This window comes from Phalacrocorax aristotelis, chromosome 27 (genome assembly GCF_949628215.1).
Source record: "Phalacrocorax aristotelis chromosome 27, bGulAri2.1, whole genome shotgun sequence".
Lineage (NCBI taxonomy): Eukaryota > Metazoa > Chordata > Aves > Suliformes > Phalacrocoracidae > Phalacrocorax > Phalacrocorax aristotelis.
The window spans coordinates 413,625-432,657 of NC_134302.1; the positions used below are offsets into that span (position 1 = coordinate 413,625).

The 19,033-nt window shown below is 54.2% G+C and overlaps 1 protein-coding gene across 1 annotated transcript; it reads left to right on the forward strand.

Moving 5' to 3' along the window:
- The first annotated feature begins 11,314 nt into the window (after positions 1 to 11,314).
- Positions 11,315 to 15,596, forward strand: LOC142048781 (ubiquitin carboxyl-terminal hydrolase 42-like). The gene is made up of 11 exons (XM_075075974.1): positions 11,315 to 11,339; positions 11,948 to 12,148; positions 12,605 to 12,715; positions 12,791 to 12,893; positions 13,035 to 13,102; positions 13,259 to 13,329; positions 13,780 to 13,862; positions 14,631 to 14,742; positions 15,130 to 15,270; positions 15,384 to 15,484; positions 15,587 to 15,596. The coding sequence occupies exons 1-11, from the start codon at positions 11,315 to 11,317 to the stop codon at positions 15,594 to 15,596; spliced, it is 1,026 nt and encodes a 341-aa protein (XP_074932075.1).
- Positions 15,597 to 19,033: the final 3,437 nt, after the last annotated feature.

The window sequence follows — 19,033 nt, forward strand, 5'->3', positions numbered from 1 at the left end:
GATTGTGAAGATCTGTCTCTGAAGAATAGCCACAAGCAGGTCGAAAGCCTATGGAGAAGAATTAGAGACTGAAGCAACAAAGGCCGCCCGATCGAGGGGAGCCTATTGACCAAGGCTTCTTCCTCCAGCTACTGGAGGCATCACGCTCGCAGGCTCTGTCAGCCTGCTGGGGGACTTCAGCTACCCTGACACCTGCTGGAAAAGCAGCATGGTGAGCTGCAGGCACTCCAGGAGACTCATGGAGTGCATGGAGGTTAGTGGTGCAAGACGGGACCTGATGGTCACCAAGTGAGCTAATCGGTGACAGCAAGATTGGAGGCAGCCTGATCAAGTGCAGCCTCCTCTTCACTACGTGCCTGCAGAGGATGGGAGTAGCTTTGAACTATTGCCATGAGTCCTGTCCCTGGATCCCAGGGAGAAGAGACCAGCCCCTCCCTCTCCACAACCCCTCTGCAGGAAGCTGCAGAGAGCAATGAGGTCACCCCCTCAGCCCCCTTCTCTTCAAATGAGACAAAGCCAGAGTCCTCAGCCGCCCCTCTCAGGACATGCCTTCCAGCCCTGCCACCGGCTTTGCCGCCCTCCTCTGGACACATTAAAGTACCTTCGCATCCTTCTCAAATGACGGGGCTCAATTTAAGGGATTGCATTGCCACACTGTCCCCCCCCAGTACGGGAACGCAATTAGTAGAGCTATAGCTAATTGTTTCAGGCTGTGCTCTGTCAGCATTCATTTGCCTTGTGCGGCCCTTTGCACAGAGGAAAGCAAGCATGGTCTTCGGATGCACTGGCTACTAGTTCATTTTCAAGCATTTTCTTTTCTCTGTTTGTGTTGTTTCCAGAATACACAGATGATCATTCCCCGACTCCAAAGAACTACTCGGTAACTGTTAGAAGAATCCCTGCTGGAGGAGTTAAAGCTACCAGCAGAGCATCTGTTATGTGAGTAGCCATAAAGCATTACATTCTTTGTTAGGGTCTTCCGTGTGTACACCTTTTTGATGGGTATTAGCTTACAGAGACATTCCGATTGTAGCTTTCTTGTTAAAGCTGCTGTTAGTTTTTGTTGTCCTGGAGTAGATTTTAATGGGTCTGTCCCCAGGAAGACTGACATATTTAGGCCTGCTGGGACATGGGGTTCGAACTCCAACAATGGTAACTATTAAGATGATTCTCTTGAGTTTGTTCTTGGGGTTGATTTTTCTGAGAGCCAAGTTGTAGATCCAGTTTCCTGAGCGAGGACTGAGCGAGGCGGCCACCAAGGCCACCTGCGTGGGCAGGGGTGGGAGAGGGAGGCCAAGGCCCTGCGCGGGGCAGCTGGGGCTCGGGCAGCCGCAGGGCTGCTCCTTGGTGCCAGTGCAGCGGCGGGGACTGGGGCCAGGCTGCCCAAAGAGGGACTGCGGGGGCTGTGGCTCACCGATGAACCTCACGGCTGCCTCGCGCAAGGGGGCCTGAGCATCCTTCAGGTATGGCAGGCTCTGCTGCAGGTATTCTTCAACCCTGCTGCTGTCCTGCACCAGCTGGAGAGAGCAGAAGGGCACGGGGCTGGCAGGGACCCTCCCCGGTGGGCTGGAGCACTCCCTCCAGCCAGTGATCCCCTTCCCCCCCACGCTGTTCCCATCTCCCAGCCAGAGCCCTGTGGGGCTGAGGACCAGAGAGAGCCACAGGCAGAGGGTGGTCCGGGGGTCCAGAGACCCCTTTGTCCGTCTGCCAGGGCCCACGTGGGCTGGGGACTCCAGCCCTGGGGCTTGCAGCTTGTCGTCACCAAACACTCTCCAATCCTCCATGTCTGCTCTGTCTGAGTAAGGTGCTTGAGTTGTTTCCACTTGAGGAGCTCTGCAGTGGTGATGAGGCCTCTTCCAGAGAGCAGCAGAAGCTGTGAGATGTCACCATGGCCTGGGAAAGGAGACCTGGCGTCCCCCTCCTCGTGGCTTTGTTCCTGGGGTGGTCCTGGCATTTGGCAGATGGGAAAAGCCCAGTCCCAAACATGTGGGGGTCTCCTCCCTGCATCACTGCTTAACTTTGAAATCTCTGCCTTGGCTACGCTCTGGGTTTGGTCACTCATGTGAATGAACAGCAGAATGAACAGGCGCATTCGCACTGTCTTCTTCATCTGTCTCTTGTTGTTCTGCACCATGGTCTCTGACGAGGCTTATAGAGAGCTCTCAGCTGACTGGACTCCTGGTAGGAAGAAGCACAGTGGGACTTCAGCAACAGTGCTCTCTGCTCATGGTGAGCAAAAGCATTAGCATGGCTGGTCCGAGGGGAGATGCTCTGGGGTCAGATTCTGCACACTGGAGTGGGAAGCGTCCCGGCTGCGTGCTGTCTCTGCATGGCACTGGGGTGGGGGCCATGCACTCAAGAGTGGACAGTCCCTTCCCCCCAGGCTGAGGAACAGCCCCTGTGAAGCCCCGTCTTTGCACATGCCAGACCTGAAGGATATTCTGCAGCTCCTCGCTGACTCTGTCGGCAGCAAAGCTGAGCACCACTCTCTCTTGCTTGTCCATGGCTCTCAGGGTCTGCAAGGAGGACAAAGAGCTGTGGCAGTGTTTCCTGCTGTCCCTCTCACCCCCAGGAATCTGATCTGAACTCCCAGAGCCAAGGGAGGCCTCCCGTGCTGCGTTGTGGTTCCCCGGGAGAGACGCAGGGGCAGACAGTGTGCTGCGGGCAGAGCAGCCTGCGCCACCGGATGGGACCAGGCCCGCGGGAAGTGCACGAAGGGACGAAGGGATGAGGGTGGGAAAGCAAAGCTGAGACCCTTCATTGCCTTGGATCTCTGGTCATCTCACAGCACAGGGTGGCCCGGGGGCTCTTGTTGGTCACGCAGTGCTTACCTTGATGTAGAGAAAAGCGTCCCAGAAGCTGCTCATATCCTCTTTTGGAGGAAGCAAGAAGACACTCAAAAAGCAGGCTTCTAGGAGGCTTTGCTCTTTGCCCTCCAGCACCATCTGCACTGAGCTGCAGGGAGAGAGCGGGGCCTGTCAGAGACTGGTGCTGGGAGCGGTGCCTCGAGGACTGGTGCAGGTAGAGTTGGACCTCTGGGGCAGGGGTCCCCAGGAGGGATGGGCAGGTACCTCAACTTGGCGATGGCATTGATGGCTCTCAGCCGCACCGCTGTTTCTATTTGGTGCGTGGGCTCCTCTTGTAGCAGGTCCTGCAGAGCAGAAGCAGGATGGCACCCGGCAGCTGCCAGCACCCAGCGCCCCCAGACCCTCTCCCTGCCCAAGTGCTCTTCTCACAGGGAGCCATTGCCGGGAAGACTTGCCCCCTTCCCAAGAGCCGCCGGGTGTCCCCTCACCTTGATATTCTCTGCCAGCTTGTAGCACTCGCAGAAGACATCCAGGCCCCTTGACAAGCCATGGCACCTGGCCGTTCTGCACAGGGTACAGATGCTGCCAAGAAACCCTATCTTCTGTCCCTCGTCCTGGCAGCCATGGAAAGAGAGGGACAGACAGGGAACGTGAGAGGGGGGCACGGGGCCAGCAGGACTGGAGTACTGGTGGTGCAGTGCCACGGGGGCGACCTGGGAGAAGCCGCTCTGCCCAGCCAGCACACCTCCGGCAGCCCGGCAGCAGAGCCCCTGTCAGCAGACGCTGGCACAGCCACGTTCAAACTGGTGACGGTTACCTTTTCTGTGCTGCTGACAAAGGCGTGGATGAAGTCCACGGTTTCCTTTTCGTCTTGGTACACAGGTAACCACGAGGCATCTAATAGAGGAGGAGAGCAGGGAGGCTTGTAGGGAGGCTTGTAGGGAGGGTCTGGTGGCAGGGTAGAGCAGGGGAGGGAGGTCTGCCCTCCGTCCAGCCCCGTGCCTGCTCCCCTGGCGCGTTCTTCCCATGCACGGCAGGGCTGGAGCGTGCCCGGCAGGCGGGCTGCCATGCTGGAGCACAGCACAGCTGGGCAAAGCCCCCAGTGCAACGGGCTGCGGAACTTGCTTGCAGATGGGCAGGAAAGGTCCCCGTCCCACAGCGTTGCTGCCTCCTGCCAGCCCAGCTGCCCCTGGCTGCCCGTGCCCCGGAGCAGGAGCTGGGTCCCCTCTGCTCTCTCCCTCCTTGGGGGAGGCTGTGCCGGGGCCAGCTCCCAGCCCTGAGCATGCCCTGCATTCAGGCCACCGCCCATGGGACCCCCGCTGCCAGCGTGCCGGGGAAACGTGAGCCTGGCGTCGAGCAGGGTGCGCTGGCTGGCCCCAGCCCTGCCCAGACCACCAGGACCCCTCACTCACCAATCTGCAGTGGCTGCACCGTGCACACCTCGTAGGGTTCCGGTGGAGAGCTGCTCTCCTGGGGAGCCCTGTCCTCCTGCCAGGCCACCCTGGGGCGGCTGGGGGGTCTCTCCGCCATGCTGCGGGATGGAGGAAAGGGGTAGGAGTGGGGAAGGGGGAGGCTTTGGCAAAACACCTTGGTGCCGCGGGGCTGCCAGCGGCAGCAGGGGAAGATGTGGGCTGCGCTCGGGGGCTCCTCGCCGTCTCCGTGCTCCTGCCCTGTCCCGTCGCTGTCCTGCTGGACACTGCGGGCTGGGGGCTGCAGCCGCACTTACCACATGTGGCGCAGTGGGGTGTCACAAAGGGAGGTGTCAAAGGGCCCCACTGTGACCCGCCGCCCGGGCAGGGAGGGGCAGGGCGTCCCCTGGGGAGGCACGGGGCCGGCTCAGACCAGGGCACCTGGGTACTCTCCAGGTGCCTCCAGGTCCCCCTTTGCCCTCATGTCCATGCAGGACCTCACAGTGGCCTTCCGGTGTGAAGGGAGCATGTGTAATTTTACTCTGTGGGGGCTTTTGTTCCTATATCTACTGAAGTTTCCTGTCACCTTTGTGTCAATGCTTTTCCGCCTCTAGGCTGTGAACAACCTCAGAAATGGGACTGGCTACACAAAAAGGCTCTGTAAGGAGGTTCGGCAGCAACAGCAGCCGCCGCCGCCACCACCGCTCCTGACTGTTACGCCTCCTGCTGCTCCAGCGATGGCCGCTGAACTTCCCAAATCTCCTCTCTGTCCATCGGCAGTTTGTTGGAAGAGAAGGTAAGATTTATTTCTACATAGGCCGTGATTCTTTTCTTTCAGTAGAGCTTATTTTCCAGCCGTTTGCATTGATTCACAAGGGCTGTTGGGTTCCTCTGCTAAGACAAGCAGCGTTACCAAGTCTTCTGGGCCCCCAGGGACAATCAGTACCCACAACTAGTACGTAACTAGAACTTTAGAACTGCTTTTCAAAAATTATCTTCAGATAAACTGAATAGGATTTTTTGGTTTTTCCCCTCCCCACTCCAAAAGGTCGTCCATGAGAGCCAGTACAATTCGCTCAGCAGGTGACAGACCAGGCTGGGAACTGTAAGTGTTCCACAGAAATTCAATGTATTACTACTAGTAGCCTGTTAAAGGAGTCTGTAACGCATAACTTCTACAACAGCTGATTTCTAATGAAAAAGCTACGCCCAGATAGTTGCGGAGAATACAAGTGGTAAGTGATTTTGGAATGGCTTGATTTGAATTGGCTTTAACAACAGGGATCTGTGCTTGCAGTAAGAGTATTTAAAACAAAACTCCAGTCTGTGATTGAAAAGGGAACTCTGAAAAACAAACGCTTTTTGAGGAAACCATGATTACCTATAAAAACCGAATATAATTAAAGGATCAGATGGAAAGCCACCCTTTTGATTACTGGCTGAATAGGGCCGAAGAAAGTGATTTCCCAATAGAAATCAGCCTCCAACTTTCTTTTTTTCACAACTTAGTTGATACTAATTGAAGAGATTGTTGCAAAAGTCAACGCTGTTATTTTCTGACAGTTTTGAATCTCTTCAGTTTAGTCATCCCGGATAGCCAAGCTGCTTTCCCTCGGCTGGAGAGAGAGGAGGCTGTTTTATCTATTATTGCAGTGTCAAGTTAGTCCTTCCTTTTGGTGTATGTGTGTTAGAGGCAGATTGTAAGGGTGCAGTGTGCTTATCGAATCTTAAAGATGAATCAAAACAAAACCCAGGATCCATCCCACAGATTGCCTAAAATCTCAAAATCGGTAAGCAAGAAAATAACAGTTCAGGGACCAGAGCAGGACAAAGACATCATCATGAGGCACCGACATAGGAAGCGTATGTGGCCGAAGCTAAAACGAGTTTGAGAGAAGATCGGTTCATATCTGTGCAGTACTTGGAAGATCGGGAGTGTGAAGTATTAAGTGTATCAAGGCGTGGCGGCGGAGCGGTGGGCACTTGGCACGAGGGAGATAGATGGGAGTCTCTTTTAAGCACGGGCAGCCTCCATCCACGGCGGCAGAGCTGAGCGTGAGGAGAGGAGACTGAGGGAACTCTTGGAGGGGAGGCTGTGGAAGGCAAGGATGAGGATGAAGAATCTAGTGTAGTCTCAAATGGACAGAAAGCAGGGAGACAGATGCTTAAGCCGATAACAAGAAGTGCTCGCCACCACGCTCCCACTTCATCTGCTTTCCTCTTTAAGATCAGGGCAGAGTGTAACAGAGAGTGACACATTTTTGCGGTTTCTTTAGAGGATCAAGTCGAGGCCGCCCGCACAGCGAACGTGCCCAAAGGACTCGGGCCCCAACTCTACCAGCACCAGCCTCTGTGCCTGTGCCTCCACCTCCCTTGTATCCCCCCACCACCCCACACACTCCCTCTTCACCTGGTCAGCCTCCCCCTGCTGGGTGCGCTCTCCCCCCTCCCTGATATCCCCCAGCTCCTACAAACATGTGCCCAGCTTGGGTACCAACAGCAGCACCAACGGCTCATTCAAATGCCATTCCAGCAATGCAAGCACCTCCTTTATAGAATCATAGAATTATTTAGGCTGGAAAAGAGCTTTAAGATCCTCGAGGCCAACCGTAAACCCACCACTGCCAAGTCCACCACTAACCCAGGTCCCTAAGTGCCACATCTACACACCTTTTAAATACCTCCAGGGATGGTGACCCAGCCACTGCCCTGGGCAGCCTGTCCCAGGGCTTGGCAACCTTTTTGGTGAAGGAATTTTTCCTGATATCCAGTCTAAACCTCCTCTGGCACAACTTGAGGCCATCCCCTCTTGTCCTACCCCTCAGCCTCCTTTTCTCGAGACTAAACAACCCCAGTTCCCTCAGCTGCTCCTTACAGGACTCAGGCTCTACACCCTGTCGCGTCCCAACCTGAGAGGAGGAGGACGAGCGATCAAGGTTCTAAATTAAGATGAAACACCACCAAACGATCAATTAAACACTTGATTTCAACACAGAAGTAACTTGACCTTGAAAATGCAGCTCCCACTTGAAAAGATGGAAAAGCATTGACGGTGGGGATTCTTGTTAAGACTAGTTGTAAAAGAAGTGGGGGGGAGAGAGGAGGGGAGAAGAGAGAGATGGGGAAAGATAGAGAGACATCACCACCCTTGGATCCAGCGCCGATGACGTCAGACGTGATGATTCTCCGGTGGTGGGCACGTGCCAGTCTCTTTGTTGTAGTGTCTTTTATAGTCTAAGCCCCGCCTTCAGTTGTGCCTCCTGTGAGCTTATATGGTTCCTGTTCCAGAGGTTTCATGACCTTCTGTTGGCTGCCATCTTGAGGGGAGGTCGCGAGGGGTCTTTTGGGTGGTCATAAACGCCTTCCTCAAATGAACTTTGCATGACCTCAGCAAGTTGCTCTGTGAGGCCCAGCAGAACCTGGGACTGCGCATCCTCCAGCGCACCCCCCCATGCCCTGTGTCCATGAATTTCCCGCCTGCCATTTGCTACATCCCACTTTACAGCAATGTTTGAGACATTGACCCTTCCAGTCCCTTACACCTGGGATCGGAGGGGGAAGGATGCAGGGGGACAGGCTGGGGGCAGCAGGAGAGCGGGAGAGTTTTCCTGGAGGAATGTAGTCAGCATCTGCTGTCCCTACGCTGTCGCTTGGCAGGGCGAGGCACAACTGTGTTGTCTTTCCACGGTGGACGTTGCCAGCAGCCCTGCTGCAGCCGACAGACGAGGTCATCAAAGAGGGAGAAGACATAAGGCAGATGAGGCAGCCTGGAAGCTACTATGTGACTTCAGGCGCTGCTGCTCCACCACCTCCCGTGAGCACATCAGGATCAAGGGCAGCGCACCTGGAAGCAGGCCAGAGAGGTGGAAAGCAGGAGTCTTGAAAGAGGGCTGAAGAGCAGACCGCCCCCCGCTGCCCTGCTGTGGATCACTCCTCTGTGCCCAGTCCCCACGGCACTGGAGGTGGTCCTGAGGCGCTGGAGCGAAGCGTTGGGATGCTGCAAAGCAGCAGGCAGTGACAGCCAAGAGGCAGGTCCTCTCCTCGGCTGCACGGTCACGCCTGTGTTTAGCAAAGACCTTCTCACTCTCTACAACTACCTGAAAGGAGGTTGTAGGGAGGTGGGTGTTGGTCTCTTCTCCCAAGTTAGTAGTGATAGGGCAAGAGGAAATGGCCTCAAGCTGCGTCAGGGGATGTTTAGGTTGGCTATTAGGAATAATTTCTTTACTGAAAGAGTGGTCAGGCATTGGAAGAGGCTGCCCAGAGGGGTGCTGGAGTCACCTGGACGCATTTCAAAGACATGTAGACGTGGCGCTTCAGGGCATGGTTTAGGAGACATGGTAGTGTTGGGTTGATGGTTGGACTTGATGATCCTTGATGCCTTTTGCAACCTTAATGATTCTATGATTCTGTGAAAGTTGTTGGGTTCCGGTGGTGCCAGTGAACAATTTGTGGTGCCTGGCGGGAGCATCACGGACTAGTTGGCTCTCCTTCTGTGCTCTGAGCTTGCAGAGAGCTACAGAGGTGGAAAAACTTCTTGGCCAAGAAGGTCCTCCTCAGGTGGCCCAGCACGTGCCTGAAATCTACCCCCACAGTATTTATTCTTGAAGAAGACAGACAGTCCCAAAGCATGAAGCTTTGGATGGCTGCAACAGCTTCTGGAGTCAAAAAAGACAGCAAAGTTAGAGCACTCCTGTTTTTGTTTCTCTCAGTCAAGGCATTGTTATTTACCTCAGTGATGGGCAATGTATCAGATCTGGAGAGAGCTTTGCAAGTTGGCATTTCCAGCGTCAGGGATGTCTAATGAGGGCAAACACCATCTGCACAGGTCTGACTGAGCTTTCTAGTGCCTGGAAGCCCTGGTAGCTGCTTCTGGTCAGGCTCCTTGGGCCTTTACTAATAACAGCAGTGAAATACGTATATATATTTGACATATATCTATTTTAAAACTTTTGTTTCTTTGTTTGTTTTTCACCAGGTATCTTGGGAAGAAGAGTAGTAAAAAGTCAAATAAGAAAAAAACTCTGGCCAATTCCTCTTACGGCCAAGATGCCTTCTGTAAACGGAGCCTCTTGGGGCACAAGCATTCTTCAGCCACGGTCAGCCAAGCCAGCCCGCCTGCCGTGGCGTTTTGTGAAGGGTAACAAATGCCCCTGGCCGGTGGCTGCTGCCAGGGAAACGGTTCTGGAGCCCTGGTAGTCCTGCTGTGGCAGGGGCCAAACTGGCTGCTGGGAGCGGGGTGGGTGCAGGGGCAAAAGGAGCAGGACAGGGACAAACCTAAATGCTGCAAGCAGGGCAGGAGCAAAGCTAGGCACCCCACCTTGGCCAGGGCATAAAGGGCCACCCGAGCAGGGCAGGAGTAAATGCAGGGAGCCTGTGTGGAGAAGGGGCAAAACGAGCCTCCCCCCAAGCAAAAGAGGGAAAATACCAGCCATCGTGAGAGGTGCGTGATGAAAATAAGCCAGCCGAGCAAGGCTGTGGCTAAACTGGATGTTCCAAGTGGAGGATGAAAAGGGAAAGTCCAGATAAGTGTCCTGAGCTTGGCAGGGGTCAAACTAACTGCCTCGAGCAGGCCTGGGGAAAAGCAGACGATGCAGGCGGGGCAAGGGCCAAAGCGGCCAGTTCAAGTGAGGCAGGAATAACAACCAGCTGCTCGTCAGGTCAGAAGCAACAGTGGCTGCCCTCGGAGCAGGCCAAGGCATTAAACCAGATGCTAAAAAGCTGCCCACATATCTTTTGGGGGAGCTCCAGGGCGAGGGAGCAGCTGGCTGGGGGGCTGGTGGCCAGGCAAGGTCAACCCAGCGCAGTTGCTGAGGACACTTCCTTGGTAGCGCTAGTTCCGAGTCAGCCTGTGGCTGTATCGGGGGGAGCAGATAAAGTGCCTTGGCAACGAACATGTAAGAGAGCGAGTGGTTTGCTACACAGGGCTCATGGACACAGTCCTGTACCTGGGAGGAGTGGAAAAGAAAGCCTTAGGAACCTGAGTGTGCCAGCCAGAGCTGTGAGCAGGAACGCTTACAGGCCTGGCCAGGCTTGTCTTCACCTGGCCGTGGGGCTCAGAGAAGAGGCGGGAGCTCTGCCGGCGGATGAAGGGCCCTTCACCAGCAGCGTGAGGGGGAAGCCCAGGGGCTGCCAGCGGCTGCCTACGTGAGCTGCCGGGTCTGTGGCGGCTGCTGGCCGCAGCGCGTCCCCCTGCGTCCCCGTGTCACAAAGGGGGGGTGATGCGGCACCCGCCCGGCGCTTGTGAGCTCACCTGGCCAGGGCTTGTGATCCTGAGGAGCGGGCCAGGGAAGGCCAGTTGGGCTGAGCTGGCCTTGGGGACAACTCGGCTCCTGCCTTCGCTCCTCGCGTGGCTCCTCTTTTCCAAGCATTCCGCGTTTACTGCCCACTTCTCCCCAGCTTCCATCGTCTCCCAAAGGTAATTCTGATCTGACTTGCAGGACGGATCATAGAGTAGGTAGATCCAGGATAGAAGTAGAGGCTGTTCTAGACTTTCCGAGCCCTAGGCCGAGCTATTGCACCTTTCCAGGCTGGCCGGATATTTGCTAATACTTCTTTCTTTGCCAGAACCCAGTGTAGGTAAGTAGGGGGGTGGCAGCGTAGTCGGAGGCATTGGGGCAGCCTAGAATCACCAGAAGCCCACCCTGACTGATGCAGTAGGAAGGGTGACAGAAAAGGAGCGCGGCAACTGCAGCCGTTGAAGCAGCAGGAGCAGCAGCCTAAAGCCAGTCGCTCCTGCAGACAGGGGGGAAGTGTGGGCTAGAGAGCCAGAGCGGGCTCTGCTGCTAACGGTGGCAACAGGCCGGCAGCAGGTCCTCTTCAGAGGCGGTGCCATGCACTGGAGTCTTTCAAATGGGCCTTTGAAATTGCTGTGAGCTGTGGCCCTGTGGCAGCGATGGTGAGGGCGTCAGCCTGCAGCTCCGCGGCTGTTACAGGTACCACTGAAACAGGTGTGATGGCAGATGCTGTTCTGTGGGTTTTGTTTGAGGGGTTTTTTAAAACTCATTTTGTTGACCTACAATTCTTCCTTTGCAATCAGGTGACGGGACTCCTGACATCCTCTGTCATCCAGAGCTATCCCCTCTGTTCCTGAGAGGAGCGATGGCCACAACGGGGAACGACTCCTGTGAGTAACGGCTTCACCGGCAGGCTTGGGCTTTGCGAATCCCCAAAGGCAGCGGGCGCGGCTGGTGCCCCTTCCCTGAATGCTGACGTGCTGACCACCTGGAGTAGCGAATCCTGGGGCGTTCCCTGGTAGCAGCCAGACTCAGCCAGGTGTTTTCGGTTCGACAGCAGAAAACACGTTTTGTCACTCCTCTGCCACTCTGCACAAGCCTTTGAAAGATGTCATTGCTCGTAGAAAGGTCTGGCATCAGTAGGGGTACCTTCTGTGCTAGGTCCTTGCTTGGTTTTGTCAAGTTACACTCAGGAAAAGGGAAGGCTTGGCCTGCTAATCCAGTTGAGGACTCTAGAGGGAAAGGAAGGTAGCCCGAGGCACAGAAATCAGGCTGTGGGTTTGCTGGACTTTGGCCAAAGCAACCCGGGGAACAGCCGATTTTCAAAACTGTTTCTTGACCAGCAAATTTCAAGGGCAGTGTTAGGTTTCCCCCGATGTTTCTGTGTTGGAGGTTAGGGCTGGTTGTCCTGGGTGCTCCTGTACAGAACTCGACTGCTAAAATAGGCTTTCGAGCAGCAATTTCTTCTCATCTCTTTTCAAATGTCATTTCCCTGCAGTCATTGCCGAGGGAGTGGCTCCTCCACAAAGGATCCTGTTTCCCCCAGAGAAGATTCACATGGCCTGGCAGCAACAACAGAGAGTTGGAGCAGGGCTCTACAACCTGGGCAACACATGCTTCCTCAACTCCGTCCTGCAGTGCCTGACGTACACACCCCCTCTGGCCAACTACCTGCTCTCTCGGGAGCACAGCCAGTCGTGTGAGTCCTTTGAGGAACATCTCCTTGTCAATCTGTTGGGCTCTTCCCAAGGATTCCCAGAATCTGGAATTTGATTAAGGAGTACAGCAGCCCTTCTCTCTCAGCCCGCCAAGTTGGTGTTCTTTGAACACTCAAGCCTAGAAGCCGCTTATCGTACCTTGGTGTTCATCTTCAGAAAGGCAGCTCTTTCTAGCCCTGGGTCTCGGTCCTTATTCCTGCAAGTTCAACCCTCCTTGCTTACTGCACAGAAATCTTGGGTCAGTTAAGCTGCCCTCTGAAGGAAGTTTTCTACGCACTAAAGTGTCCTGGGCTTGTTGGGACCTTGGCACCTTGGGAGAGGAGGAGTGGAGACTGTCCTTGTAACTTCAAGATCTCCATTAGGTTTCCCACTGCTACTGGTATTTTGCTAACCTGCGAAGCTTGCTTCCTTCCCTCCCTCTCTCCCTCCCTCTTCAGGTCGTCAGCAAGGCTTCTGCATGATGTGCACAATGGAAGAGCACGTTAACATCGTCCTGCGTTCCTCAGCCAGAGCCATCCGGCCTAGGGCTGTCGTCAGTGTTCTGACACGTAAGTCGCTTCAGGTGCTTTGGCATGTTCCCTTCTGTTCTGGTACGAGACAACTACGAGATGCTTCTTTCGTAGGCATAGGAGAACATTTCCAGCTTGGCGTGCAGGAGGACGCCCACGAGTTCTTATGCTACGCTGTCGATGCCATGCAGAGGGCTTGTCTGAGCGGAAGCAGCGAGTAGGCAAATTACCTCTCCAATGTTCCGAAGCCCGTGGGACTCCTTCGTGTACTCCCGTCAAGGAAAACCTGTGCCGAGGGTTTTCAGGCCGAGTAAAACTCCTGGAGGAGATAACTCTCTGCCTTACCATTTATTTCCAGCTTGGACATCTCTTCTCAAACCACTACCGTTGTCCATCAAATCTTTGGGGGCTTTCTGAGATCCAGAGGTACTTTTCCACAACTGTCGCTCTCCTGGAATTGTCTGTGCCCTTCTGCCTGCCTGTGAGAAACGGCTGTTCATGTGACTGGTGTAGTAGGTAGGAAGAGCATAAACCGGCACCGTTGATTTCCCCTGTCGCTGAGCGTTTTGATTTGCCTTCTAGTCACGTGCTTGAGCTGCCAAGCAGTCTCCGATTCCTACGAGCCCTTCCTGGATGTTCCTTTGGATATCCAGGTGAGATGTTTGGATATTGGGGTGCAAAATATTTCAAGGCCCCTGCAGGGGGCCCAGGTTATCTCCAGTAAAGTCCGTTGCCTTGAACCCGTGCGCCGTTACCACGCAAGAGCTTGTTGTTGGGTGGGAAGGGACCTGGACTTCCGTGCGCCGCATGTGGAAGCTCTGTCAATGGTCTCCCTGTGCCGTGTGCTGGGTTTCAGCTGGGCAAAGAGTACGGATGGTTCCTACAGCCAAGGCGACACTGTCCTACCGCCCTGCTCTGGGCTCCCTCAATACGTGTCTGACTGCTTTTGTTATTTCTGTTCTTTTGACCACGCGTACCGCAGGCAACTCTGGTGCCCCCCAGGGGTAGCTGTTTGTTGGGATAGCGCTGGTACCCCACGGGGAGCTATTTCTTGGGGCGCTGCGTTTCCAGCAGCTTAGCGCTCTCCTTCCTTTCTCATCCAGGAACCCTCCTCTGTCGCTGAAGCTCTGGAAGGCTTTGTCAGGCCTGAGCTGCTGGGTGGTGAAAATGGCTACAGATGTAGCAAGTAAGATGATGCCTAATGACAGCTTCCCGGTAGATCCTGGCTTATGGGATTGCGTGTCTGGGAGCACTAGTTATGGTTTGACTTATTTGGGAAACCCACTCATGACACAGCTTGGGGTTTGTGGGTTTTTTGTTTTTTTTTTCATTTCTTCCCCATACAACTAATCCTCCTGAATCGTCCGGAATTTGGAAAATAATACATTTGTTTCTAAGGCAGGTGTTTTTTTCCCCTTCTGCCTGAATGTTTGGAAAGCTTTGATGAGCATTTTATTCCTGGCATTGTCTGCCCTGGAGGTGGTCGGCCTTCCTAGCTCTGAAGCCACCCGCTGAACTAGCCCTATGTCCAGAGGGGAAAAGACTCGTCCCCTGTGTGGTGGTGAGCCGAAGCCGGGAGGAGCTCTGGAGAGGGATTTGACAATGGCAGCTTCCTCAAGAAAGCAGTCAACAGTTCCATTTGAAAGGCTTTTTGGATGCTTGCGTCTCTGTGTGGGAGACCTCAGTCCTTGGGGCAGCAGCCGCCCCTGCTGGCTCTCTGAGCAGTGTCGTGGCTAGTTCTTGTCTTGTGAAGAGTCGCCTGCTGCTCTCCAGAGTGAGGCACCCTTGAACGAAGCTAGTAGCTTCAGTGAGAGCCTACGGGCTGAAGGGCTCTGCGATGCAAACACGGGCATCCGACAGCTGGGCAAAGCAAGCCGTAACTCCAGCCTACCTGGAGGAGGGTGGAGCAGGGAGAAGATAGGTTGCAACAGTCGGGTCTGTGCTTGTTTTCAAGGTGTGAAGAGCTGGTCGCTGCGTCCAAGAGGCTTACGATACACTGTTCCTCCAACATCCTGACAGTGTGCTTGAAGAGATTTGATCCTTTCTCTGGCAGCAAGATTAGCAAGGTATGTCTATGAGCGCGCTGGGACTTTGTCTGCTTGGAAGGAGACCTTTCCCAAAGCAGAATCCGTTTTTGGAAGTTGTTAGCATCTGCACAAAACGGCTATCGAGTGCAGCCATGTAAGAACAATCAATGCAATAGCTATGCCTGGCTCTTTCCCTTGTGGTAAGAGGAAAGTTTGGGTGTGAAGATAAGTTCCTACTGTGCTCATCAAGAGCTGGTTTGGCCGAGCAGAGATTTCTGCCACTTCAGTGATGAAATGGCAACACCTGCTTTTGCTGAAGCAAGAGCTATTTCTTGACCTCTAGCCTGTGTTTGGTGAGCAGGTTTTCTCAGGCTGTTTCCTAAAGGCTCTCAGGATAATTTCTGAGTCTTCTTGGTCTCTCTTCAGGATGTGGAGTATCCGGAATATTTGGACCTTGGCGCATACACATCTGAAGCGCCTGGAAAACCGCTGCTCTATTCCTTGTACGCTGTCCTGGTGCATGAAGGTTCCAGCTGTCAGGCAGGACACTATTACTGCTTCGTAAAGGTAAAAGTCAACTTTGCATTGGTGTATTGTGTGTCCTTCAGTGGTGCCCTGCCTGTGTTTTTCTTTTCAAAACCCTGCCGTTCGTCTAAAGATAGCGTTGCCTTTCGTTGCAGGGCAGCAATGGACAGTGGTACAAGGTGAACGATGCCTCTGTGCGCCTGTGTGACATCAAGACGGTTCTGCGCCAGCGCGCGTATTTGCTCTTCTATGCCAGGTAATATAACAAGTGTGAAAGGGTGTTTGGAATACAGTCCCCCTCCTGTTACTGACCTTGTTGTTGCTGTTTTCCCTCAGTGGGTTTTGCTTTCCGTCCCAGGAGAGCATGAGTTCTGTCTGTTGTGCAGTTTGCCAGGTCCTTCCTTCACTCTTCCCGCTTGGCACTGCAACAAGCTGCTGTGCTTGTGTAAATCGCCAGCTGCCTGCTCTCTGAGGCTGGCTAGCTGCGACAAGGGGCAAAATGGAGGTCCGAGAGGGCATAAAGATGAGTTACTGCTCTGAAAGGGGCAGACGTGGCTGCAAGACCCTAGCCTAATTTCCAGCTCCTAGTGCTGGTTCAGGCTCCTGCGTGTCATATCAAGTGCTGCTAGAAAATGATAGGATGAGACCGAAGCCGTGAAGAGGCTGCAAGAACAACCCGAGACTAAGATGACTGTTGTTTCTTGCCAGGCAAATGAAAAACCAACACACAGCAAGAGGAAACACCCCTGTGAAGAGGAGGATGAAATTGCACTCCAAAGAAAGCGGCAAAAGACAGAAGCGAGCATTCCAGTGATGCAAAATGGGAAAAGAAATGCAAGGAAGTGAAGAAGGAAGAGATACCCAAAGAGAGCTCTGGAGGGGAGGACTAAAACGTAAGCAACGTTTGCAGCATCACCAGGAAATGTTGCCTCACTCTTTGCCAGGCGTTTCAGGTGTGTGGCTTATGGAGAGATGCATTGAGTACTTGTGCCTGAGCTTGCCATCGCAACCTGCGACCGACCAGCAAAGGCTGCAGGCAAACGTTCTCAGAAGAATGCTGACCATCAAACCTGACATTTAGATTGAAGCAATAAAATTTTCCTCATAACCAAACCCAGTCCGAGGCGGTGTTGCCTGATTTCTGTAGAGAGTTTGACCACGCAAGAAATAACAGAGGGGTTCAGGGCTTTTTTAATTATTTTTTCAACTCAAGACTTCCTTTGCAGAGGTGAAGCTTCAGCCAGAGTTGTGGCTCACTTGATACTCATTTCTGCTCTCTTTAGCAAGGTGACGGCATGCGGAATGTTAGGTTTCATTTTGACATGACTTTTTCTAGTAAATCTCCCTCCCCCTTCTCTTTGAAAGAAGAGAGGCTGTGCTAACTGTTCCTGTATTTCTTTCAGTCTTACAGAGGTGAGTCAGGGGCTCCTCAGGTGATAAGAGCCAACAGGGAGACGCCAGTGAACTACCTCAAAGGAGCAAAGGGCTGTTCCTCTAAGAAGGTGGCATGGCCACCAGCCCAGCTGAAGTGCCTCTACGCCAATGCACGCAGCATGGGCAACAGACAGGAGGAGTTGGAAGCCACCGTGCTGCTAGAAAGCAACGATCCAGTTGCCATTACGGAACTTGACGGGACAAATCCCCTGACTGGAGTGCGGCTACCGATGGCTCCAGGCTGTTCAGAAGGAACCTCTGCGTCAAGGAATGGCTAGATTGTGAAGATCTGTCTCTGAAGAATAGCCACAAGCAGGTCGAAAGCCTATGGAGAAGAATTAGAGACTGAAGCAACAAAGGCCGCCCGATCGAGGGGAGCCTATTGACCAAGGCTTCTTCCTCCAGCTACTGGAGGCATCACGCTCGCAGGCTCTGTCAGCCTGCTGGGGGACTTCAGCTACCCTGACACCTGCTGGAAAAGCAGCATGGTGAGCTGCAGGCACTCCAGGAGACTCATGGAGTGCATGGAGGTTAGTGGTGCAAGACGGGACCTGATGGTCACCAAGTGAGCTAATCGGTGACAGCAAGATTGGAGGCAGCCTGATCAAGTGCAGCCTCCTCTTCACTACGTGCCTGCAGAGGATGGGAGTAGCTTTGAACTATTGCCATGAGTCCTGTCCCTGGACCCCAGGGAGAAGAGACCAGCCCCTCCCTCTCCACAACCCCTCTGCAGGAAGCTGCAGAGAGCAATGAGGTCACCCCCTCAGCCCCCTTCTCTTCAAATGAGACAAAGCCAGAGTCCTCAGCCGCCCCTCTCAGGACATGCCTTCCAGCCCTGCCACCGGCTTTGCCGCCCTCCTCTGGACACATTAAAGTACTTTCGCATCCTTCTCAAATGACGGGGCTCAATTTAAGGGATTGCATTGCCACACTGTCCCCCCCCAGTACGGGAACGCAATTAGTAGAGCTATAGCTAATTGTTTCAGGCTGTGCTCTGTCAGCATTCATTTGCCTTGTGCGGCCCTTTGCACAGAGGAAAGCAAGCATGGTCTTCGGATGCACTGGCTACTAGTTCATTTTCAAGCATTTTCTTTTCTCTGTTTGTGTTGTTTCCAGAATACACAGATGATCATTCCCCGACTCCAAAGAACTACTCGGTAACTGTTAGAAGAATCCCTGCTGGAGGAGTTAAAGCTACCAGCAGAGCATCTGTTATGTGAGTAGCCATAAAGCATTACATTCTTTGTTAGGGTCTTCCGTGTGTACACCTTTTTGATGGGTATTAGCTTACAGAGACATTCCGATTGTAGCTTTCTTGTTAAAGCTGCTGTTAGTTTTTGTTGTCCTGGAGTAGATTTTAATGGGTCTGTCCCCAGGAAGACTGACATATTTAGGCCTGCTGGGACATGGGGTTCGAACTCCAACAATGGTAACTATTAAGATGATTCTCTTGAGTTTGTTCTTGGGGTTGATTTTTCTGAGAGCCAAGTTGTAGATCCAGTTTCCTGAGCGAGGACTGAGCGAGGCGGCCACCAAGGCCACCTGCGTGGGCAGGGGTGGGAGAGGGAGGCCAAGGCCCTGCGCGGGGCAGCTGGGGCTCGGGCAGCCGCAGGGCTGCTCCTTGGTGCCAGTGCAGCGGCGGGGACTGGGGCCAGGCTGCCCAAAGAGGGACTGCGGGGGCTGTGGCTCACCGATGAACCTCACGGCTGCCTCGCGCAAGGGGGCCTGAGCATCCTTCAGGTATGGCAGGCTCTGCTGCAGGTATTCTTCAACCCTGCTGCTGTCCTGCACCAGCTGGAGAGAGCAGAAGGGCACGGGGCTGGCAGGGACCCTCCCCGGTGGGCTGGAGCACTCCCTCCAGCCAGTGATCCCCTTCCCCCCCACGCTGTTCCCATCTCCCAGCCAGAGCCCTGTGGGGCTGAGGACCAGAGAGAGCCACAGGCAGAGGGTGGTCCGGGGGTCCAGAGACCCCTTTGTCCGTCTGCCAGGGCCCACGTGGGCTGGGGACTCCAGCCCTGGGGCTTGCAGCTTGTCGTCACCAAACACTCTCCAATCCTCCATGTCTGCTCTGTCTGAGTAAGGTGCTTGAGTTGTTTCCACTTGAGGAGCTCTGCAGTGGTGATGAGGCCTCTTCCAGAGAGCAGCAGAAGCTGTGAGATGTCACCATGGCCTGGGAAAGGAGACCTGGCGTCCCCCTCCTCGTGGCTTTGTTCCTGGGGTGGTCCTGGCATTTGGCAGATGGGAAAAGCCCAGTCCCAAACATGTGGGGGTCTCCTCCCTGCATCACTGCTTAACTTTGAAATCTCTGCCTTGGCTACGCTCTGGGTTTGGTCGCTCATGTGAATGAACAGCAGAATGAACAGGCGCATTC

Bases quoted from the DNA above. Each gene is read 5' to 3' on its own strand.
- LOC142048781 (XM_075075974.1), top strand. From the start codon at position 11,315: ATGGCCACAACGGGGAACGACTCCT. The intron at 13,330-13,779 runs GTGAGATGTTTG...TTTCTCATCCAG, and splicing joins ATGTTCCTTTGGATATCCAG to GAACCCTCCTCTGTCGCTGA. The intron at 13,863-14,630 runs GTAAGATGATGC...CTTGTTTTCAAG, and splicing joins AATGGCTACAGATGTAGCAA to GTGTGAAGAGCTGGTCGCTG.